General features: G+C 38.1%; 4 protein-coding genes across 5 annotated transcripts; 3 read left to right on the plus strand and 1 right to left on the minus strand.

The window, feature by feature from the left end:
* The first annotated feature begins 541 nt into the window (after positions 1–541).
* LOC101737243 (mediator of RNA polymerase II transcription subunit 6) lies at positions 542–10,793 on the plus strand. Its single transcript, XM_004924480.4, has 6 exons — positions 542–649; positions 853–1,059; positions 1,716–1,890; positions 7,074–7,179; positions 10,103–10,263; positions 10,522–10,793. Exons 2-6 carry the CDS (start codon positions 860–862, stop codon positions 10,735–10,737), a joined length of 858 nt encoding a protein of 285 aa, XP_004924537.1. The 5' UTR covers positions 542–649; positions 853–859; the 3' UTR covers positions 10,738–10,793.
* On the minus strand, positions 10,783–23,214 carry LOC101737098 (DNA-directed RNA polymerase III subunit RPC6). Its single transcript, XM_004924479.5, has 7 exons — positions 22,921–23,214; positions 22,551–22,755; positions 22,223–22,474; positions 16,807–21,817; positions 11,269–13,043; positions 11,062–11,180; positions 10,783–10,952 (listed from the first exon to the last, which is right to left on the minus strand). Exons 1-4 carry the CDS (start codon positions 23,106–23,108, stop codon positions 21,581–21,583), a joined length of 882 nt encoding a protein of 293 aa, XP_004924536.1. The 5' UTR covers positions 23,109–23,214; the 3' UTR covers positions 10,783–10,952; positions 11,062–11,180; positions 11,269–13,043; positions 16,807–21,580.
* Positions 13,495–16,160, plus strand: LOC101745516 (CDAN1-interacting nuclease 1). 2 transcript variants are annotated; one of them, XM_021346894.3, is made up of 5 exons: positions 13,495–13,761; positions 13,869–14,021; positions 14,199–14,343; positions 15,024–15,073; positions 15,220–16,160. In XM_021346894.3, the coding sequence occupies exons 2-5, from the start codon at positions 13,921–13,923 to the stop codon at positions 15,599–15,601; spliced, it is 678 nt and encodes a 225-aa protein (XP_021202569.1). In that variant the 5' UTR covers positions 13,495–13,761; positions 13,869–13,920; the 3' UTR covers positions 15,602–16,160. The 2 variants fall into 2 exon arrangements, with proteins under 2 accessions (XP_021202569.1, XP_012544458.1); XM_012689004.4 differs by having other exon boundaries at positions 13,496–13,765.
* LOC101745372 (putative OPA3-like protein CG13603) lies at positions 19,058–21,566 on the plus strand. Its single transcript, XM_012688979.4, has 4 exons — positions 19,058–19,199; positions 19,287–19,455; positions 19,523–19,665; positions 20,750–21,566. The coding sequence occupies exons 1-4, from the start codon at positions 19,058–19,060 to the stop codon at positions 21,079–21,081; spliced, it is 786 nt and encodes a 261-aa protein (XP_012544433.2). The 3' UTR covers positions 21,082–21,566.
* Positions 23,215–24,268: the final 1,054 nt, after the last annotated feature.

Below are 24,268 nucleotides of genomic sequence, written 5' to 3' on the forward strand. Positions count from 1 at the left end.
GAAAAAAAGCGCTGAAAGTTATTAAAATAAGATAGAGAATTATAAAAGGACGAAATAACTGTAAGCACTACAAAATCACAAAAAGTATTTTATTTAAAGCTGATGAGAAAATGCAATCGATGTCTCCACGTTTTACCACAGCAATAATTTTATATTGACGAAATTAGTTTGGACTACGTAAACATGTGAGTTCTTGTATATTACACTGTCACTAACTACTCTAGTCATTAAATATATTAAATTTCCTAACTCAGCATACTTCAATCAGTTAACAACTGCTCAATTCATATACCCTGTGCCTATGCTAGCGCCATTCTGCAGGATTTTTGAATTGTTAATTAGTGCTGAAAGTGCATAGACCTATATAGTTTCCTACTTCAGTGTGAAAGTGGGACACTTTTTCAAGCTCCCTCCCATAGGAGACGGTTCTCGTTACCTCTACCCTCCATAGTTTGTCTTTATTATCTATGGTTTATTCTGTAGATAAAAATAATAAGTGTATTATAATCTACTGATAAACAGATATGGCTGTATGGGCTTAGATCCCCTTGCCCTTCTTAATAAGAAAAAATTGCACCAAAATCTATGGATAAAAGCATAGATTATACATATTATTTACACAATAATTTTGTTAAAAGTAAACAAAAAGGTATTGGTGATAAATACAATAAAATGAATTTAAATTATAAATTACATTAATTCGAACCGTTAAAATTGAATGTGTTAAATAAATATTTCACTATTTTATAATGTTCAATTACCAATGTTTAACCAAAGTCTTGAATAATGCATATAAATTTTAAAGTATGTACTTAACTTTTTTTTCTCTAATTATCAAATATTTTTTTTAAGGGTCAAGATGATGCCCGGCAGGATTGGAAATATATCACTGGCCAATGAGAATCCTTTGGGATTATCATGGCATGATTCAGCATGGATACCGTTATTGAATCCATCCAATATTATGGATTATTTTTCAGAAAGATCTAATCCATTTTTCGATCGGACATGTAATAATGAAATTGTTAAAATGCAACGTTTAAGTATGGACCAGTTGCAGTTAGTATACCAAATTCTAATATTTTATTATAGTAAAAGACTTCATAACTATTCCCAAATTTGAAAATAATATACTATTTTACAATAATATGGATTTACCAAAGCCCTTAGACATCAATTCTATTGTATAAGGTTTTCATATCAAACTTAATACTGCTTCACGGCAGACATTTCCAAGATAGGTATCAGTATAGCTCACCATATGCTTGACCACCAATAAATTTTGCGAACACAAATTTTGCTACCTATTGGTACATATAACTATACCTAATTTCTGTAGTGTCTTAGACTTTAGAATATTCTGCTTCTTATAAAAAGGAAAGGTGCAGTTGTATTATATTTTTATTTACTACAGATATATTCATACATCATGAACATTTATTAAATGCGCATTTAATTAGAAAAATAGGTAAATGCCTGCTGGATTCGAACACTGTCGCAATACTTGATACAAATGCACCGGGCGTCTTACCTATAGGCCACAATGCCTTCAATGTCTCCTCTAGACATCACATGGAGCCCAAGTCTTTATTTCTGTGCACTTCGCTAAACTACAATGTTGAAATGAGGAACGGCCACTTTGAACTACTTAGAAAAGTAGAATTCATATCCGTTGCTAAATGTGTGTGATTTTATAATTTTATTCACAATTTCAGAAATATGACTGGATTGGAATACATTTTATTGCATGTTCAAGAGCCAATTCTCTATGTTGTGCGTAAACAACACAGGCATAGCCCAACACAAGCAACACCCCTTGCAGATTATTATGTGATTGCTGGTATTGTTTATCAGGCTCCTGATCTCGCAAGTGTTTTGAATTCTAGGCTGGTAAATATTATTCAATTTCATTGACAAGAAAATAGTTACCTGTTTCTGTATCATAAGGCATTTAAAATTAACATTATTATTTATTGTTATTATTATTAGGGAGTCCAACACTCATATAAATATTAGCCTATGCATTAGCATAGGCTATTATAATATTTAACGTTATAGATACATGTATTTTCTACATGTATACCAAGTTTCAAGTCAATCAGATGCATGGTTCAGTAATTATAACGGAACATCCGTAAAAACCACTGTAGATTTATATATTAGTATAGATTAACACATACAAATAGTCCAAACCTTCAGATGGATTTCAACATAATAATATGACGTGTAATTAGATTCATCGTAGTTTGTGGCAGTCACATAGGGTATAATATTGTAATATTGGAGTCTGCAAAAAACAATAATCAAATAAATGGCTAGTGAGAATTTAAGTGAAACAAAAAATCAGACTGCATTAATGAAGCAATCTTGAATGTTTTTTTTTTTTTTTTATTACCTTTGTAGGCAGACGGGCATACGGCCCACCTGATGGTGAGTGGTTACCGTCGCCCATGGACTTCAGCAATGCCAGGGGCAGAGCCAAGCCGCTGCCTACCGCTTAATACTCTCCATAAGCCTCGTTTGAAGAAGGACATGTCATAGCGCTCGGGAAACACCGTGGAGGGGAGCTCATTCCATAGCCGGATGGTACGTGGCAAAAAAGATCTCTGGAAACGCACTGTGGATGACCGCAGTGGCTCCAGGTAGTATGGATGAACTCTACTCCGGTGGCGGGCGGTGCGATGGTAAAAACGAGATGCTGGTATCATCTCGAACAATTCCTCAGAGCACTCCCCATGGAACATACGGTAAAAAAATACAGAGGGAACCGAAGTCCCTCCGCAGACCCAGAGGCTCCAAACGATCCGAGAGAATGGGATTATCGACAATCCGAACGGCCCTCCTCTGTATGGAGTCAAATGGAAGAAGCTGGTATTTGGGAGCCCCGGCCCAGAGATGGGAGCAGTACTCCACGCGAGGCCGGACTTGTGCTTTATAAAGCAAAAGTCTTTGTCCAGGCGTGAAGTACCGCTTCGCTCTGTTGAGGACGCCCAGCATTTTGGACGCCAACTTGGCTTTGCCTTCCAAATGACTCCGAAACTGGACATCGCTCGAAATGTCGACCCCAAGTATCCCGATACTCTCGGAAGGTTGCAGGGATACTCCTTGGAATTGCGGCGCCATGACAAAGGGGTCCTTCTTCGCAGTGAACGCGCAAACTTGTGTCTTTATCGGGTTGAATTGAACCAAGTTCAATTCACCCCATTCGGAGACTCGCCCCAGAGAGTTCTCCACTTCAGACACAAGTTTTGATCGTCTCTCTTGCACCACGCTCCGAGAGAGACTCTGATGGCCGATATATCGCGCATCCCCCGTGCTATCATCTGCATAGCAATGCATGCCATCAATAGACAGCATGTCATTGATATACAGGATGAAAAGCGTGGGGGAGAGCACCGAACCTTGTGGAACGCCAGCGTTAATGGTCATGGTATCAGAACAGTCACCGTCTACAACGACCGTGATGCTCCGCCCATCCAAAAAGCTAGCGATCCACTTGCAGAGACCCTCGGGGATTCCGTAAGATGGTAACTTCGATAGAAGTGCCCTATGCCAGACCCTGTCGAAGGCCTTCGCGATATCAAGGCTCACAGCAAGAGCCTCGCCCTTGCTCTCCAAGGCTTCAGCCCACCTGTGAGTAAGGTATACAAGAAGATCGCCAGCTGAGCGACCATGACGGAAACCGTACTGTCGGTCACTGATCAGCTGGCGATCTTCAAGATACTTCAGGAGTTGTGTATTTATAATTCGCTCCATCACCTTGGAAAGCAAGGAAGTTATCGCGATAGGCCTGTAGCTCGATGGGTCCGACCGGTCACCCTTCTTGGGGATAGGGTGGACGTGGGCGGTCTTCCATGAAGACGGAACCCTGTTAGTGCAATAAGAGAGGCGATACAAACGCGTTAGCGCAGGTGTCAGCTCAGGGGCGCACGTTTTCAAAACCACTGCGGGGATGCCGTCTGGCCCACTCGACTTATGGACGTCCAGGAGTCGGAGCTCCCGCCTGACTGCACACTGTGTGAAGCAGATATCCGGCAGGGAGCTATCACACCGGGGGATGTTCGGAGGTGTGGCACCCCCGTCGTCCACAGTCGAGTTCGAGGCGAAGAGTTTGACCAGAAGGTCAGCCTTCTCTTTCGCGCTGTGGGCCAGACTGTCATCGGACTTGCGCAGTGGTGGGAGACTAGACCTGCAGAAGTTTCCTTCTGCAGCTTTGGCGAGCGACCAAAAAGCACGGCTCCCGGAGGGATAGCTATTCAATCGCTCGCCAACTCTAGCGACGTGCTCCGACTTCGCCTTGGCAATTACCTTCTTGTAGGACCTGGAAGCGGCGTTATATTTCCGCCTTTCCCCTGAGATGTTAGGATCCCGACGTCTCCTGGCATTATCCCATGCCACGTATGCGGACCGCTTGAGGTGTGCAGCATCCCTGCTGGCATTGTTATACCAGGGTCTGCTGCGACCCCCAACGGGCACTTCAGAGGAGGGAATAAACAATTCCATTCCCTGGAGCACCACGTCTTTAAGACGGTCCGCACAGACGTCAGGATCAGCAGAGGAAAAGCAGAACCGCCCCCATGGGTAGGATGCGTAAAACTCACGCAATCCATCCCAATCTGCTGACATATACCGCCAAACTCTTCGATACCTGGTCGTCGTTCGACGATCAGGACGAGAGAGTGGTACGGCAGCACGAATAAGGCAGTGATCAGACGATCCAAGCGGAGCGTCGACCACCACACTGTATCCGGCCGGATCTGTAGTCAGCAGAAGGTCCAACAAAGAAGGCTCGTGCCCCTCGATATCTGGGACACGGGTGGGCTGTGTCACCAGCTGGGAGAAGCCGTAGGCCAAGGCGAAATCGTAGGCAGTCCGACCCGGGAGGTCAGTGGTTCTGGATCCCAACCACTCTTGGTGGTGAGCGTTAAAGTCTCCAAGAACCACCACCTCCGCAGATGGGTACTGCTCAAGCACGCGGTTAGTCCCCTCTTGCACATGCTCAAACAGAGCTGAACCTGCATCACTGCTGTGGGACCTGTACAAGCACGCGTAGATTCGGCTACAGCCCCCATGATCTACGCGCAGCCACAAGAGGGACAGGTCCCGTTGTTCGAGGCCCCGAAGACGGCGACAACAGACATCAGCCCGGACGAATACGCACACCCCGGCTTTACGCAGGAAGTTGTGCTCCAATACGTAGCCGGGGTATTCAAGGTATGAGGTATCATCCGGAGCAGATATCTGCGTCTCCGTTAAAAAAAGCAGGGCAGGCTGCGCCGTCTCAAGGTGGTGGTGTACGGCGTCAAGGTTGCTATGTAGGCCCCTGACATTGCTGAAATCCACATTAAATGTGGAATGGGGGACCGCCTGAGAAACCCTTTTCTTTTTTTTTGTCGTCTTCATGATTCTTTAGTTTTCGGAGAGTAGGATTAGGAGAGGTAGGATGTTGGAGGTGAGATCGAGGCAACACCTGAATGAAGCGCGGAACATAGTACGTGCTCGACCACGGGATGCGTGAGAGACTGACGCAGGGCATGGAAGGGCCCCCAGTCCACTCTGCGTGCGATCGCCGGGATCCACTCCGGTCTCCGACTCCGGCACGACGACCGCACGACAGGATTTTACACCGGTTGGCGGGACAGCTTCCCGGGGCGGAGTTTAGTGTAGAGACACCCGGGTTCAGGTCCCCTACTGACCGGCGGGCGGCAGCGGGTACCGTTTCACTGGGTCTCCCTATACCCCCGTCAAACAATCACGCCCCGTGAGTTCGCACGCACGTCTGCTCCGCAAGTTCCAGGCGTCACCAAGACTCAACCCCAACAAGGAAGGGGAAAGGGAAGGGATAGGGTTAGAACTGGCTCTCCAACCCACACGCCGGAACACAGCTAGGCTATTTTGCGGCGGACTCTAGTTGGAGGGTGGTCGCCAGCCAGTCGGACTAGGTCCTACCACCGGTTATGTTTTCGGCTCCCGTTTAGCACCACCCAGGGGTTACTTGTAGGGAATCGCGGGTTAAACCTACGGAAGCGGGAAGCACCAACCCCCAAACTTACATGTACTTACATTCAAGATTGAGGAGCTACTCATAGAGCTATTGAGGGCTGGAATTTATAATTAAAATACTCATTAACCATAACTCTAGGAGATGCAGCTTCATGGTCTCTGAAAATAGATTTTTGAGTAAAACATCAAATAGTGTAAAGTATCATATTTAAATATATTTTTTGCGTAGACGAGTGAATGAGCTCACGGCTCACGTATGGTTAAGTGATCACTGGAGCCTATTGACATCAGTGTGAATGCAGCCACCCGTTTTGAGACTTAGGTCTAATGTCTCAATTGTACAGTAAATACCCAAATAATAATTTTGTTGTTATATTTTCATCATGGAAGTCACACGTGAACACGTGTTAAGTACGTATTTTATTACAAAATTGGTACATGCCTACCAGAGCTGAACAACGGTACATTTACGATAGTTCGATACAAGTTTTAGTTTTACCCTTGTAGGCAGACGAGCATACGGTCTACGTGATGGTGAGTGGTTACCGTCGCCTGTGGACGTCACGTAATGCCAGGGGCAGAGCTAATTAAACTACTACCGCTACCTACTGTAAAACACACGGTACACCGGGTGTCATACCCTTTAGACCACGATGACTTTGATTCAAACATTTTGGCCAAATAGCATGTACATTTATGGGCGATGGGGCGTATTGTGAGCTCTCACGAGTCTGTACCACCATCTTACCTATTTCTGTCGAGAAATAGTCCATGCATTTCGATTTGAAAGAATCAGCCATAATACAATTAAGACTTCGACTAGGTACTTATCTCAAAGTGGGTGTATTCGCATTGAAATACCTATAGGGTTCAGTAAATTAGGACCTGGCGGGTTGTGTGTTCGATCAACAATTAAATGGATAGAGTTTTAGATTGAGTAACGATGTAAATAAATTTATGACTCGATTATGCAGTATCTACATAAAAACTGAATGTTTTCACAGACACGTATAATTTTTTCGTACGCTGTACCTATTTACCTTTACGACAATAGTAGAAAATGTTTTCAGCTGTCAGCTGTTCATCATCTTCAGTGCTCTTTTGAAGAAACCATGTCATATTCAAGATATCACCCCAGTAAAGGATATTGGTGGGATTTTAAACCTACTAAGCCTGGTGAGAAATTTTCTCTTTTATATTTTAATAATACCCATTCTCCTGAGATTTTCTATTTATTTTAAAATACAGTATATCGTTGAAGTCATAGTCCTCTCCAGTACTTTAAAATAATATGGCTAGCATAAAAAATATATAATCTTTTAATTAAAAAAATGACATAAACTGCATTCAAGCTTTTCCAGTAATCACTGACCAATCCAGATCGTGGAAAAAATACTACTTAAAAAAACGAGGACGGATCGTAATTCAGGTTATCAATTTTATTCTCAAACGAACTTAAAGCCCACGGGATATTAAGTTCCATTGGCAATTTTTTTTCCTACCTATGCTGATAGCCTATAGATGCTCTATCAGCTTCTCCTTGACGTGTAGGTGAGCTCACGGGGCTCAAACCGGGTGCGTTGCTAACACTGACCCTAGCAAGAGCAGTGCTTCGTAGAATCTACCACCGGATCGGAAGGAAACGCGACCAACTAAGAAGATCCGGCGAGAAACTCAGTGGGCTGTTTCTATTGGTTAATTCACTCGTCAAGCCCTTGGTTGTTAAGTAGGACTATAAGGGGGAATATGTATTGTTATGTCGACTGTCGAAGAGATGGAATAACCTGAAACTTAAGTTCCTCTGATTGAGCTTCATAGCTGTCATGTCATTAGGATCTTGTCACTTTAATATCTTTACCTCCTGTTTGACTACGTCAACCTGAAGCATTATGTAGTGCTTCTCAGTATTATTTTTATTGCACAAGAGGGATAAGAGGTCATATCCCACATGGTGTATATTGGTTTTCGAAGCCCATATACTTTACAAACTTTTTTTTTTTTGGAACGAAGTTCCTTACGGCAGGCTTGGAGGGGATAGGGATTTTGCTGCGCGACCGAACTGAAAAAAATGTGATAGTAAAACCGTAAGAAAAAATCCGTGGAAAAAAGTGCGTGGAATAAAACCGTTAAATGAGACGTGCGCAGGCGCGACAGTCGCATACACAAGCGAGTAGTGTATAATACCTTTCTCTTTCTCCTTCTTTCTTTTCGTTCTCTAATCCCTTCTCTCTCTATTTAGTAATTATTTCTATTTCTATGTAATTTTATGTTGTCAACCAAAAATAAAGAGATATATTTTGTTATTTTAATTGATAATTTGAATTACTATAAAACCGTTAAATGAGACGTGCGCAGGCGCGACAGTCGCATACACAAGCGAGTAGTGTATAATACCTTTCTCTTTCTCCTTCTTTCTTTTCGTTCTCTAATCCCTTCTCTCTCTATTTAGTAATTATTTCTATTTCTATGTAATCGTATGTTGTCAACCAAAAATAAAGACATATATTTTGTTATTTTAATTGATAATTTGAATTACTATAAAACCGTTAAATAAGACGTGCGCAGGCGCGACAGTCGCATACACAAGCGAGTAGTGTATAATACCTTTCTCTTTCTCCTTCTTTCTTTTCGTTCTCTAATCCCTTCTCTCTCTTTTAGTAATTATTTCTATTTCTATGTAATTTTATGTTGTCAACCAAAAATAAAGAGATATATTTTGTTATTTTAATTGATAATTTGAATTACTATTTTAACGTTATTTATTATTGGAGTTTACTCCTTTAGAATCGATTTACATATATAGGCCCGGGGTATGAAAATTATGGGGACCAAAATCGTACTAGCATGTCACACGAAATGCGTTATGCGCCTGATTGGCTCCTGATTGCGTGATGTGTGCGCGCGCCAATCAAAATCGTACTAGCATGTCACACGAAATGCGTTATGCGCCTGATTGGCTCCTGATTGCGTGATGCGTGCGCGCGCCAATCAGGAGCCAACGCGCGGCCGCGTTATCGCAGGTGACGCCGGGCTGCTGCGCCGGCAGTCCGCCACAAAGCCTCGTACTGATCGCGCGTTTCTCTCATTATTGTATTTTCATATATTTGTTAGTCGTTTGTTTTGTGTCTCGTTAATTTGTTAATAATCTGTAGTGTATCGTGTTGTCGTAATATAGAACTATTTCTCGTATTGTTTCGTTTAATTTTTTATATCCAGTAAACTCCAGTCGTGCGTCGGAGCGGACACACACACTTTTTTTCCTAAAATAATGAATTTCCTAAATACTTTCCCGTACTTAAATAAAAACTAATCATCAAAATTTAAGAGAAAAACCAAGAAAACCTACATAAAATTGAGCACCATTTCTTTTTTTGCAAATTGTGTCGATTCTACATTAGCCGAAGGAACTTCGTTCCTACCTGGTGTCCCACGACACCACATTTTATTTATTGCTTAGATGAGTGGACGAGCTCACAGCCCACCTGGTGTTAAGTGGTTACTGGAGCCCATAGACATCCACAACGTAAATGCGCCACCCACCTTGAGATACAAGTTCTAAGGTCTCAAGTATAGTTACAACGGCTGCCTCACCCTTCAAACCGAAACGCATTACTGCTTCACGGCAGAAATAGACAGGGTGGTGGTACCCACCCGCGCGGATTCACAAGAGGTCCTACCACCAGTAAAAAACTAGTAATACTCAATTTTATTGTATGAGATGTTCCAAATTTCTAACCAGAATGTAGGTACGATTAATTCGTGAAATTAATAGATGGCGTTATATACCTAGCCGTTCGTCTCACAATATCATCTCATCCTGGAAGTAATTCGTGAGCCCGTGTTCGGTACGCTTTTCATCGAAAGAATCTCGGCCATCTTTCGTATTCAAATCTGGCGTATCATCACTTACACACGACTTTATTGTAAACTTATAATTAGAATAAAGACATGTATTCCGTGTCAAGACTCTTTGAATCATGTGAGGGGCTATGGTGAATTGTAACAAAGGTAATTTGGGATGTGGCAGTTTGTGTTAGTGAGTGATTAAAATGATTTGTGTAAACAAAATTATAATAATATTTACAACGATTTATTTTAGGGTTAGGATCTTACAATTCTAGTCAAACAGCACCGAAAGATGTTTCAAGTACTCCAAAGGAAGAACCTTCAACTCTATTCCAGCGGCAGAGAGTTGATATGCTATTAGCAGAACTTGTGAGGCAGTTTCCATTACCTGTTACTCAAACTGCACCAAATCAGGTACCATTGTGATTAAATTAATTCTCTGAAAATTACCAAATTATTTGGAATTTCTTTTTAATTTAAAAATATAGCTACAAGAAAACAGTAGGTGGTATGTATCAATAGTATATAAAAATAAATGAAAGTAAACTAAAAAGATAAGAATAAATATAAGTTCGAAATACAAGTGTAAAGGCAATTAATAAATGAGCAGTAATGAATTAAGAAACCAAATAATTCTTCATACAAAATATTATTGTATTACGATTGTTACAGGCAAATGGAGTGACAGTGAAGACTGAAGTCTCCAATGACAAAAATGAAAAAGGAATGGAAGGGAATCTTAACAATATAACTATTAAACAAGAGCCAGTGGATCCCACAACATCTGAAATGACAAATGGGTCAATGCAAGGTCAAATTGAAATAAAAACTGAAATTAAACAGGAAAACATGAAACCACCTCCTGAGAAAAAACCAAGGAATTTATAGTTGGTGTACAAAATAAGTGTTTATTAATATTATTAAAAAAGTGAATTAACGATAAAGCTTTTTATTGCTCTTTTAAATTGTTGATCAATTCCAGGTTCTTCTCTTGCTGTATGTTGTACAGATTTCCAATGTTCTCTTCAGTTGGAGCTCCGTTTATACAAATTTGGCAATTTATTTTTCTTGTATCTTGTAAATTGTTAATAATATTTCTAGATCTGAAAATAATTAAGAAATAGTAATATCATGTTCCGATTTACTGATACTATGTATTTAGAAACATAATGTAATATTTAGATATTAATTATATTCTAAAAATATTATTACCTACTAGATCTGTTTGAACCTAATTCAAAACCTGTGCTAAAGCCTTTTTCGTAACCTATGTTAAAGCTTGTTTGGTATGCAGCAGCTTGCCCGTCAGCTGCACCATCAGCATAAGCAATCTACAATGATTTGTTAAATTAAACTCTATTTATAATTTAATTTTAAGATGCTACAAATATCTAGGTACTATCGTTATTACGGTACTACCTTTTGTATTGAAGACAAATTGCGTATCCACGTTTTATTCATAACACTATCACTATCAGTAGTCATAATTTGTCTCCAAAATGTTATAGAGGAATGGTGAAAAGGTAAATAAGCAGTTATTGTGCACAAAGAAGTTTTAAAATAAAAACATCAAAATTTAATTCCTTAAATTTTAATATCGCATTTTTATGACGTTTTTGAGTAGCATCGCACTATTATAACCGTCTTAATTTATGTATGTAAATGGATGTTAAGTGTTAACGTAGGTAATGTAGGTATGTATAAGTGTAGTGAGAAATTATTTTCCATCGGGAAAACTCGGATCTATCGGAATACCATGACACCCGAACTGTCAATGAATTTGACATTTTCATATCCATTAGGTACCGGTAACACGGGGTGATTAGGGACAAATTCCAAATTGATGAACAATTTTATGGTAGTTGTTGATGTATATAATGCTATATCAGGATCAAAATGTTTGAGTCTTGGGGGTATCTTTGTTTCCAATTTAAAACTATGCAATTAGCATTCCAGCTTAAGCAAAAATAGGTGAGTAGGTATTTACCCGGAAATTGCGGTTAATAGGAACGAAATTAGTGCAAATAGAGAAATTGGCTAGGGCTGGCACTACTTGGTTTTAATTAATTTATTTATTTAGTTGCACCAACAAACTGATCATCAATAAAAGCATTGAAAACGTAACAAAAGTACATAGCAGACGTCACTTCAATTATAGATACAATAGACAGTGCATTCTCGTCGTCTTACTCGAGTAGTATATAGCCATGTCATCGGTGAAGAGAGGGGTCGGGGGTTACATGGGTTGCTGGCAACCGGGGTATATCATTGATGCTCAAATTAAACAGTAACAGGAAGAGAGCAAAGCTTTGCGAGATTTGATGGGGGAAAAATCGGGTTCTCTTTACTCGATACCGAAATGAACGGTTTGACAAGAAGTCTCATGTGATGAGCATGAGATTGACACGTCCATGTTGTAGAATTTTTTGACTAAACTGTTGTGCCAGACTTTGCCAAACGCCTTCGCGATATTATACTGGTGTACAGTATATACACAGTGTACAGTACAGTATATATTTACTGGTGGTAGGACCTCTTGTGAGTCCGCACGGGTAGGTACCACCACCCTGCCTATTCCTGCTGCGAAGCAGTAATGCGTTTCGGTTTGAAGGGTGGGGCAGCCGTTGTAACTATACTGGACCTTAGAACTCTTATCTCAAGGTGGGTGGCGGCGTATACGTTGTAGATGTATATGGGCTCTGGTAACCACTTATAACACCAGATAGGCCGTAAGCTCGTCCACCCAATTAAGCAATAATAAGAATAAAAAAATATTGAAAAAAAATGGCTCCTGTGGGGATTAGTCTCGTTTTGCTGACCCTTACTAAGATGTGCATCGTGAGGCGGTTCACTAATTGGACGCACGAGTGTCGGGCGCGGTATCCAAATTGCGCTTCGTGAAGAATGCCTTTCAATGTGACAAAATCGTAAAGGCGATTACGAAGCAGGCGTTCGTATAGTTTGGCTATGGCTGGGAGGAGGCTTATCGAACCACGCATTAAGACGAAAGTAAACTGCTTGAAAGAACCCGAGAAGTCACCTGTCGCAATTGTTTAATTTTCCACTTTTTAGTGTGTACTCTGTGTTAGTTTATGATTGTGCCGCCGCGGCGCCGAGAGAGTCCCAAGTCTTTGCTCGCCCACTTGTCCTGGTGAAACTGGAAAAGCCTCCGGGACATCAGTAACCCTTCATATCTAAAAAAAACAAACGTTTTTGTTTATTGGTTTTGTCTAGGGATGAACAATAATTAACACTATTATTTACGTGATATACTTCTAACAGATCAAAGAAAAACGTAACTTATGTATTCCATATTTGTTTGTCTGGAATCTTAGTGAAACTAAAAAAATAAATAAATAAAAATATATAATGCAATATAATGAGAAATATTATAATATTTTCCCAAATTCCTAAGGTGGATAGGTGTTGAAATAAAAGATTCCGTAGTCTCTTACTAGCATGTGTACGTAATTTGACTTCAGATTTGTCAATGATATCATGCCATGTCATGCCATGCCATGTTTCATATTAATCAGCGTCATCTCATTTCATAAAAAAATATATATAAAAGATTAGGCTGTATGGTGTGGTACCTTTGCCTTTCCATTTGGAAAAATAAAACTACTACTCTTGACTCTTGCATCATAGATTCAACCATAGATTATACACTGGATTCAACAATATTATTTATTGTTATCAAAATTAGATATCTCAAATATATTAAGTGTATAATCTATGACTATTATTAATGAAAATAATAGATAATACATTTATTATTTAAGATGAAAATGGACTTCCACGCAGGACAAACAAAACCGATGAAAATAGAAGAATACAATGCAATAGTGGAAGATTTTACTAAACTTTCATCATTCACTAGAAAAATGGAAAACGAACTTAAAAGAAAATATTGTCAGTAAGTTTATTATTATTCACACTAAAGCCTTTGAGTAGTTAGTGCCTTCGTTGTTACTGTGACTAGGCATATTTTATCTCACAAAACCATAATTTATTTACAGTATACAACCTCATACCTTGGGGAGTATCATATCATTATTAATACAAAGATCTATGAAACAGAACTATAGAAAATCCCCTGCAATATCATCTAAATATCAAGAGCTTTATGAAGTTGCTATGAGAGATGATACCAAAGAAAATGTTATCTTAAAGTAAGTGTTGAACATTATTCTTATGTAGAATTAAAGTTGTTATTTGATTATTAAATTATTGTCTGAAAGAAATTTTGTCTGGCTATCACTTTGAGAAGTATTATTTCATTTTAAATTTGATTTTAATAATTTATTTTCGCCGTTTCTTCAAGTGAAATCTATGTTACTTTATTTCAGGCTCTCTGAGAGTCAAGGTATCAGTCCAGCACTTTTTGCTAGGTCATTGCTACAAGGAGTGTTCTCAGACTCAACTATATCAAAGAAATATATTAAGGACACAACATTGATTGACAATAAAGATCTAGCTTACCAAGTTTTTATGGTAAGTATTACTTATTACCAAAACTTTCAAGTTTCTTTAAGTGCTTGATTTTGTGCCACCTAAGTCTTGTCTCTTGACACTGGCACTGCTAAGAGGCATAGATGCAGAAGATGCTGCTTACCACCAATAACTTCAAACATTAAAGAAGAACATGTGTTTGCTTATTTGTAATTCATAGTTACAATTCCATTTTAAATTATGAATATTCTTTAAAATCTTAAATTATGTAATATTTTTAATATACTTTTAAGTATAATTAATATTTCATACATTTATTGCTATTGTGACCATTAGAAAACAATGAAGTGAATTGATAAGTAGCAACAGTGCAAGATACTCTTGGCTTAATAACTTTGTTTTGATTGCAATAGGACTTACTGAGGATTTTTATGAGTTGCCTACTGTTGCCGTTTAATCTTGCAGTTTTATTGTCTTTAAGTGAATTGAGACATTTCGAATTCTTTAAGTCTTGTAACTTGTTTACATTATAATGAAAAAGATGATCACAAATGATCAATAAAAAAATTACATTACACTGTAAAAGTGGTTAAAACAGTGAAGACAGTAAAAAATATTCAAAACATTAAATATTCAAACTGCTTCAAAGTAAAAAAAAAGGTCAGGGTGTGTCAAAGCTTTTATATTTTTGATATCACTAAATAAATATTTACATTTTACAGGGAATTATGAATGACAATCAATATGGACCTTATGCGGATGTGACAAAGCAGTTAGTATAGTTTAATTTCAATCTTTATAGCCCAGTTTTCAAAAAGTCAAACTCATAATCTTTCAAAAATATTTCTTAAATTATTGTTAAAATAAATTAAACTTATAATATAGATATTAAAGCATAATTTTTTTTACACATTTTAGGTCAATTGGCTTGGAGTATGAGTTGAGACTAGAACGAGAGTTAAGGTTAATGAATATTACCTTTTCTGATGAAAATGTGCTACGTTCAAGAGGGTATGATAAAACTCCTGACTTCAAATTGGATGTACCCATCGCTGTTGATGGTTTTGTTATCAATTGGGTTGAAAGCAAAGCTTTATTTGGGGATGAAGAAAATCATTCTGGTTATCTTAAAGAACAGTTATTGTGTTACTGGAACAGATTTGGACCTGGTTTAGTGATTTATTGGTTTGGTTATTTAGAAACATTAGAATCTACTCCAGAAGTAAATAAAATGTTCATATTACGTACAAGTTTTCCAGATAAATCTAGCATAACTCAATATAAACCAGATATATTATAAGGTATAGGTGTTAATTTTTCATGTAAAAATATAATTCTGTAGTGCTAAAAATGTCTTAAGCAAAGTAAATTCATTCATTTTAATGTACTGAATAAAACTATGCTAGAAGCTGGGGTACTTAGAAAACTGAATGGGTTTTGTCAAAGCAATCTTTATTGACAATGCTGAGAATAATAAATTGAAAAAATCGAATCTCAAAACAGTGCCGAATATCATTCCATACTATCATCATACATTTACTATCATCAAGTACATGTGCCGCACTTTATAACTCCTTTGTATCGCTTTCCACTTGTATAGCATCGTTTGTCGTTATCGTTGGTAATTATCCCTTATAGCGCAAACCATCGATAGATAGACTCTTTTAATGCGTATAAAGTTTGGACCGTCGGAATACGGACTATTGCAGAGTTTGAATACAAGTATCGACCTATACGGACGTGTCTTAGCGCGCGCATGTGAATTTAATAAGTTAATAAGATTTTTAAATAACCAGTTAAAATAATTTTGCGATGAAATTAGATTTTTTTTTATTCAATAAATACAGTTATAGTAAAAACTTTGTTTCATTTGAATAGTTTGATATGTTCCTTACAAAAAACAGAAATAATTTGAAATCCATCTACGTTCTATCACAATTAATTAATAAGGTACTTTTTGTCTAAAATTTTTGAACAATTTCTGCAAAATATGTAAAAATAATGTAAAATAAATAAGTAGCTTGCGACGAAGGGCTCGACGAGTAAATTAACCCATAGACACAGCCCACTGAGTTTCTCGCCGGATCATCTCGGTGGGTCACGTTGCCGTTCCGGTGATATATTCTGCAAAGCACTGCCCCTGCTAGGGCCAGTGTTAGCAACACTTCCGGTTTGAGCCCCGTGAACTCACCAACACGTCAGGCGAAGCTGAAATAGCCTCTAATGCCGGCCACTCAAACATTCATTCGCAAACTTAGCGGCGGTGCAAATGGGTTCGGTACTCAATTTACGAACCCGTTTGCGCTTCCTCCTACACTTGTTTACGAATGTCTCACGAATTTCTCTTCCTTTTTAATTCGTCAATAGAACATTGAAGAGAAAAAGAGTTTTGAATTCTTTCCCAGACATCATTAACAGCCATGCTGTTTTTATGGGATTTCTTTTTATGAAGATACGCTACACAGTAGACGTCACGATCTATGAAAATAGCGAAACGTCCGTTACCTTTGCAATCCTGGGCGCAACTGGTCACATGAATGTGTGGAGAGTACGCGAAGGATCGCGGTTCGCGCGCTTTGATGTCTGTCAAAAAACCGACACAGCTTGGAAAACCACGAATGCAGCGAAAACTTTGCATAATCATTTGCAAATGTCGTCCTACACTTGCGGGTTTGCGTATTCGTGCGAATGTGAGTGACCGGTATCAAGGCTCAAGGTTATCAGCATAGGTAGGAAACAAAATACGTATAAGTCTGCCTAAATCTTGTAAATATTCATATTGTATTTGTGTTAATTAAATAAAATCAATAGATAATGATGACAAATATAACAAATTATTCCCAGTTTTTTTCCTGAATGCAGATGCAGAATATACCAGTGTGTTTGGTGCCAGTTTTTTAACTTCTCGAACGTCTGCGTTTGCCGCTAGGGGCCCAGTTCCCGGTGAAGACGTGCTGCGCATCATGTGGCGCACGCTAAGTGGAGGGAGCGGTTGATGGAGGAACTTGGCCGAACTTCGGCCACCCGCCAGCGCAGCCTTGAGGCCCTGGTGGCCGTGATGGAGGCATGGTCGGATCGGTAACACGGCGTGCTTTCCTTTCACCTTACGCAGGTCCTCCCGGGACATGGCTGTTTCGGGAGGTACCCGTGAAAGATCTGCAGGAGAGGTCACATCCGGGTTGCCAGGAGTGAAGACATCCGGACGATGACACTCAGCACGCGCTCGAAGCATGCCCGCGTTGGAAGCACTCGTGGTGAGATCTCATCGTGATGCTGGGGAGGGTCCTCTGCTTGCGGGCTGCCGTCGCCCGCATTTTAGATGACCAGAGCTTGTGGGAAGTAATGGCCAGGTTTTGTGATCTGGTCATGATGTTTTGTGAGTCTGAGAAGCGTGAAAGCGCAGCGCAGAAGGCGGGGAGGGCGGCGCGTGCGGGAAGGTCCCGCTCAGCCCGGTCAGACTCTCGGTCCGGTGGTGAGGCGGTGCAAGGTGGCTCGTGTGGCCGCCCACGGCTTGTCTCCCGAGTCGACGTCCTTTGGGATATTCCCGGAAATGACATCCCGTCGTATCATCAGGACGGGTAAAAGCAAAGGCGAACTCGGCGCGCACTACGGTACCGTAGAATTGGTGTAACCGGTGTGATCAGCAAGACCAGATTTTTTTGCAGATCGTCAAGTCCCACATATTCCGCGCGCCCCCTAGGCGCGGGGACCTCGTAGAAGGTTCAGCCCCTGGCCTGAAAAAAAAAAGCCGGTGTGGTAGAGCTCGATGTGGTTAAAGTCGTTAGTTAGTTTTGCTGGGCGAGTGCCTCGCGCGCCTTTTTCAAGGCGTATTCTCCTGCGAGAAATTGGAGGAGGACCTTGGCCCTCCTCGTCTCCCTCTTCCTCTCTTAAGGCGCTGAGGCCAACATAACCCGGTCCAATGCTCCCCTCGACCGGGTATCCGTAAATGGATTCCCGGTCCAGTACTTTCGGAGACGAGCACAAATAAACATAACACGAACAAAAAAATCCTAAAAATTGCAAATGATATTAGGTTTCCCGTTCCATTTTATTACTTTTGTTCAATGAATATATGAATATACATATATAGTGATAGATTTGCCTTGAAGCTTAACTCACAGAAATAACTAAGCATGGTGCGTTTTTCGGGGATTTTTTCTCTACCTAATAGATGGGGGAGTTATTCCAGTTACTCACGGACTGGTAGATAAGCTCACGGGCTCAACCTGAGAGAGTTTACTAACATTGGGCCTAAAAAGAGTAGTGTTTTGCAGAATCTGGATCGTTTTACGACCCCGAAATTGCCAATTTATTATGGCAATTTTGCGAAGCTTAGGTACGTAAAACCCAATCAGAATAGGATTTACATAAAATCTGTTCCTACTGAGCGTCTGTGTCGCAAAAATATGTATGTCAAATTTAAAATCATCGGCCTGGTAATTTCGAACTTGTAAAGGGTGAGTGGAAATCAGCTTTTTGTATATAAATAATAGATTGAAACTAATAGATAAAATATAATAATAAATATTGGGGCCAGCCTAAAATGTGTTACTCTTGGGGATAAGTGAACAAGGATGTATTGTTTAATGCCGAAGAAAAACTGTCAATAAGTTAACTGTCAAATTTATCAAATGTCCAAAACTTTACGACGATTTTACGAACCCTGGGAATAAATAATTGAGATTCTGTAAACCATTGTGAAGGACTAAACCGAATTTTTGGATTTATTGTATTTATTTTGAATAACCCATACAATATGGTTGTAGGGGCGTTTCCAATAGCTAAATTATCTGTTTTGTTGGTGAAACAGATAAGTAAACCAATCGCGAACGTGTGCAAGGAGAGAGCCAAGAATAATCCATTTTTCAGAACTTATGTTTGTATGCCTCCAGCGCAATGTAAGTAATAATGCTTTTCACGTTTCCATATAAAATCATTTTTATACATAAGCGAAACAAACCTTTCTCATGTACTTTTTTTCACAGTTTACAATTGGTGTGAAGTTAAAGCCAAAATGTGGATTTTAAATTTGGGAAAACCTGTCAATATTCCTGTTTTAAGCCAGGAAATGGCCATTGAACTTGGAGCAAATCTTCTTGGCGAAACGGTTATATTCGTAATTGGTGCTAGCCTTTTAGTGATCGAGTACAATAGGTATGTTTTCACAGTATAAAAGGTAAATTTAAAAGATGTCTCGAAATTGTATTTTGACTATTTTTAGGCAAAGTAAAAAAGAAGCAGCCAAAGAAGCCAAGCGTGAAGAGGAGATGAAACACATCACAAGTACTATCACAGATTTGTATTTTACTGTGCAAAAACAACAGACACAACTCCGAGAAATGGAAAGGCTTATTCATTCTATTGGTATGTTGTTAGTAAATAAAACTAATTCTGTTGCACCTGTAAATTTTTTTGGAACCATTTACATTATATAATATGGTCTTTTTGGTCTTTTCTTAACATTATAAGGTTTGAATGAAGACTTTGAACTTAAAATGATAATAGTGTTATTATGGGTCGGGTTTATACACTGTATAAATATGAGTAAAATTTATTTATTTATGAACAAGTTATATAGTTGGTTGAAAATATTTACCAAACTGCCTTTTTTGCATGTTGCTATGTCTATAAATCTGATGTTCAAATGAACTGTAATTGGAAATGTGGTTATAAAAGCCTAGTCTTCACCCATAGATCAGTTATAGACCAGCTAAAACTATCATTAAGCCACTGTTGTGGAAAAATAATAATTTTGTTTAAATATATCTTAATAGAAGGTTCATTGTTGTTATTTGTTGATTTTTAATGTCTACATAATCAATATGGACATGTGCTTCACAAACAAATTGGACCATTTTTTATTTTCTATTTTCTATAAACACCAGTACATAGAGATGTAAAATCATACAAAACATTTGCAAAATAATTTATACTGCCAATTTTATTATTCTCGATTTAGGAAAAATATAATATAAAGTACTTTATAGATAGAATCTTTCATATATTTGTAACCTGTTCTTTTAATTTATTCAAAGATACTGATTTATGATGGTGTTAGCATACATATTTCTCAGACACTGTAATGCTTCCCAAGGGCAGCAGTAAGAGTTAAATCTTTACTTTTTGCTTATCACTAAGTTAACATAGTTCCAACTAATTCGAACTGTTGGTTTGCAATTTGTTTTGTTGCTTCTGACTGGCGCTAAAACTCAATTTATGAGTATGGTTGGTACTTGAGTCTGTCATGCATATTTATTGCTTGATATCATGTGGTGTACAGGTTCTAATTATTTTATCATCTCAGAAATTGTAATATTATCAATATCACACACTATGGCATGGAAATATTTAAACTGGTGACAAAGCTTGCTGATAAATTTTTTCTTAGTATTGATTCTAAGAACAATGTAAATATATCAATCATCAATTTATTTTCTATTTTTAATAGGTGGAGATCAAGCACCCAAAAACAGCCCATCCTCTGACAAAGATAGTACAAATGGGAGATCACCACCAGATGCCACACTAAATAATCACGTTCCTGAACATATAAATCACAATTCACCAACTCTTAGTCCCACACCTTATCCAAATAAAGGCCTAATATTGCAGTCGTTGAATTATATACAAATGGACGCATTTAGCTCATTTTTCCCCAAAAATAATACTGAATATGAGAAAGAAAGAGATGAAGATAAATTTACAAGAAATAGGAGGGAGCCAGCTGTACTCTCTGGTATTTTGCATAATATCGAGAATAATTTTAGAAGTTTATTTTGAGGATTTTACAGTATAAATTACACATTGTACTTGCATTAAAATGTTGAAATGACCACTAGAATGTTAAATAATTTGTTGCAAAATTGTTGTTGACCATAACTAATTTGCAATAAATTGCTTTAAAACAGGAGCCTTCTGTGTGACAAGTTATAAAGTAGACTTTTCTCAGTTAAAAGTTACGTAATTTTAACTATATAAAATTATCTACAGTTATAAAAGTATTGGTTTTTCAAATGTGCACACAATATTCATATTGTAACTAAGTATTCTATTGTTAAGTAATGTTCTACAAATATCTGTTTTAAAAGCAAAAATTTTGAACTTATAATAGAATTAAAATAGTATGTGTTTTCAACAGAAATATATTATTTAATGCTTTTAAGTATAATGTCTCTAGTCACAATTTAATTTGTAGAGGAAGCTTATATTCTTTTAACTAGATCAATGATACTTATTTAAATAGGTATTAAAAATGTTATTAATTATATTTTTTTTTTAATTATTCCAACCATTCAGTCATATAATTACAAACTTGTGGAGTAATTAGTCCTGAGGAATTACATCTTTGAATCAAGGGGCATATTCCACATGGCACTTGAACAAGGCCTGAAGATGGTATAAGAGTTTCTATAGCTCTATATACATTACTTCCATCGGGAAACACACTTTTTTCTACCTTCCCATCATACACTAGGGTGTTTAAAATTGTTGTTACATCATCAACATCTAATACAACCTGTAAAAGAAAAGTAACACTAACAAAACGTTGATGTAATAATAAACATCATATAAGTAGATATAAATGAAACATTAATTAATTAAATCTACATGGTATTTTAAAATGTTCGCTGACCAAGTTAGTGTATTGTGGTAGGACCTCTTATGAGTCCACGCGGGTGGGTACCACCACCCTGCCTGTTTCTGCCGTGAAGCAGTAATGCGTTTCGGTTTGAAGGGTGGGGCAGCCGTCGTTACTATACTTGAGACCTTAGAACTTGTATCTCTAGGTGGGTGGCGCATTTACGTTGTGGATATCTATGGGCTCCAGTAACCACTTAACACCAGGTGGGCTGTGAGCTCGTCTATCCATCTAAGCAATAAAAAAAAAAAAAAAAGTTAGTGTATGTTTGTAAAATCTTACTTTACTAATTCCCAGATCAGTAATATATTTTTGGACTTCAGTAGCAGTAGCATAAGCTTGTGTTCGTCCAAAAACAGGTCCCCTAGGATTGTTTCTCATATTATCAGCTCTTTGACTCAAGAACCTGTGGCATTGTACATTGAGGACATCTACAAACTCGGATTCAAAGTCTTGGTCTTGGTACCAAGCTCCCCCTGTCAATGATCTATCTGGTTCCAAGTTGTAAAGCATATAAACCTTCTTTTTAGAGGCCTGTGAATTAACCAGGTTTAAATTGTAAGTTAAGTATCAGATAGATCTTCGTTGATTTAAAATTAAATTTACTTACATTAACACATTTCACAGCTTTTATCACTTTTTTACTTTCCAAATTTTTGAGGACTTTAGTCAGTTGAGTGTTTGCAAGATTCGAACGGATCCTAATATCTCTAATCCAAATTCCTTTATTTCCTGCTTCTTCAATCAGATTATAGACTACCTTTTCTTCATTATCTGCTCCTTTGATTGCGTGCTTATTTGTTTGAGTTTTCAACCTAAAATGAATAAAATTTAATAATATTATTATTATTAATATTATTTCAAGTTCTTTGAAAATTCTTCTCTAAATCTTCCAATTCTTCTCTAAAAATTCTATAAATAGACTATATTTATTAGTTACGCTAATATCTTTAGACACCTTCATTATTTTGCTAACGTACTTATAAATTAAAGATCCGTTTTGATTAAATAAATCAAAACGTTCTTGTTTCAGCAGATCATTTAAAGCAGTTACTAGTTCTACTGATGATATGCCAGGTATTTCAGCAATTATATCCTTGTCTGTAATTCCTTTCGAGCTTTTTCTTGCAAGATTTAGTATTTTCTCTTTTGTATCTTCGGAACTCATTTTTGGAAAATATTAAGCGTTTGTGTATTAGATTTATTAGAATATGCTTTGGGGCTTGGGCTAAACCATGGAGTTAATAAGTACCTTAGTTAGAATAGTAACTCTATGGGCTAAACAAATATATATATTTTTTAAGGGATTTTATGACCTGGTAACTAAGACCTTTAAGTCATGTCTTATTTTAATTTATATTCATATTTTTATGAAAAATGATATTATGGAGTGAAATGAAATAAAGATGATTAATTTGAGACATTAATCAACTGGGATGAAATTAAATGAAATGAGATGAGATGATATGGGATGAAATATAATCTCAGTAAAATGGAGGTCATTTACTGAGACTTTTTCAGTGGACTTTTTGGAGGATCCCGAGAAGTTACGTTCAGCGGCTTTGTTTCATTTTCCCACATTTGTGCAATTTCACAGATACTAAGCAGTTAATAAGCCTGAAGAAACACTAAATAAACAAAATAAAACAATACACACAACTTCACTCCTCGCGTTCCCGCCAAAAAATTAATTTCAATCAGCCACCTTGGCTGAAGTTTTTACTCCTTTTTCACAAAAATGTAGTTTTGTGACTCTTTGATAAGACACGCCTCACCAAATCATTACTGACGCAGGATTATGACTACGTTGTTCCTTTGATCACTTGAGCAGAACACTTCTTTATAGCACTTCTTCAGAACGGTGTGCATACCCTAAATTATACTATCACTTTGCTTATTGTAGTGTTCTTCAATCGTGAAAATTGTTTTATTGGTAAAGAGGATATTTCTGTGCCATTCACCTGCACACAAGACGTTTGGATCGATCCACTCTCTTTAATTGTAAAGATCGATTTAGGTCATGTTATGTACATCGAGGATAAGCACTGAACTTCAGGTCTTGTTTTATAATCTGCGACAGTCCTAGCGGGAATCATCATTTTTCGCTGTTGCGACGAATTCTGGCTTTAACAGCATTAGTAGCCTTTGTAGCTCTAGCACCACGAGGCCGCCCCGACCTTCTCTGGTCTTCGACAGACAAAGTGTTTTTGTATCTGTTCATAGTACAATTTACGAACATACGGCTGATACCAAGCTTTTGAAGTGTCTGGAATATGACCGACGGCTCCATATCCACTTTGTGTAAGGCGATTACTGCAAACCTATTTT

Source organism: Bombyx mori, chromosome 25 (genome assembly GCF_030269925.1).
Source record: "Bombyx mori chromosome 25, ASM3026992v2".
In the NCBI taxonomy this organism is placed as follows: Eukaryota; Metazoa; Arthropoda; class Insecta; order Lepidoptera; family Bombycidae; genus Bombyx; species Bombyx mori.

Excerpts from the sequence above, each read along its gene's own strand:
- LOC101737243 (XM_004924480.4), top strand. The coding sequence starts at position 860 with ATGATGCCCGGCAGGATTGGAAATATATCACTGGCCAATGAGAATCCT. Across the intron at positions 1,891-7,073 it reads GTGTTTTGAATTCTAGGCTG|CTGTCAGCTGTTCATCATCT; the intron begins GTAAATATTATT and ends AAATGTTTTCAG. Across the intron at positions 7,180-10,102 it reads TTTTAAACCTACTAAGCCTG|GGTTAGGATCTTACAATTCT; the intron begins GTGAGAAATTTT and ends GATTTATTTTAG.
- LOC101745516 (XM_012689004.4), top strand. The coding sequence starts at position 13,632 with ATGAAAATGGACTTCCACGCAGGACAAACAAAACCGATGAAAATAGAA. Across the intron at positions 14,344-15,023 it reads TAGCTTACCAAGTTTTTATG|GGAATTATGAATGACAATCA; the intron begins GTAAGTATTACT and ends TACATTTTACAG. Across the intron at positions 15,074-15,219 it reads TATGCGGATGTGACAAAGCA|GTCAATTGGCTTGGAGTATG; the intron begins GTTAGTATAGTT and ends TACACATTTTAG.
- LOC101745372 (XM_012688979.4), top strand. The coding sequence starts at position 19,058 with ATGGTTGTAGGGGCGTTTCCAATAGCTAAATTATCTGTTTTGTTGGTG. Across the intron at positions 19,200-19,286 it reads TTGTATGCCTCCAGCGCAAT|TTTACAATTGGTGTGAAGTT; the intron begins GTAAGTAATAAT and ends TTTTTTTCACAG. Across the intron at positions 19,666-20,749 it reads AAGGCTTATTCATTCTATTG|GTGGAGATCAAGCACCCAAA; the intron begins GTATGTTGTTAG and ends TATTTTTAATAG.
- LOC101737098 (XM_004924479.5), bottom strand. The coding sequence starts at position 23,108 with ATGAGTTCCGAAGATACAAAAGAGAAAATACTAAATCTTGCAAGAAAA. Across the intron at positions 22,756-22,920 it reads AACGGATCTTTAATTTATAA|GTTGAAAACTCAAACAAATA; the intron begins GTACGTTAGCAA and ends TATTCATTTTAG. Across the intron at positions 22,475-22,550 it reads AAGCTGTGAAATGTGTTAAT|GCCTCTAAAAAGAAGGTTTA; the intron begins GTAAGTAAATTT and ends GTTAATTCACAG.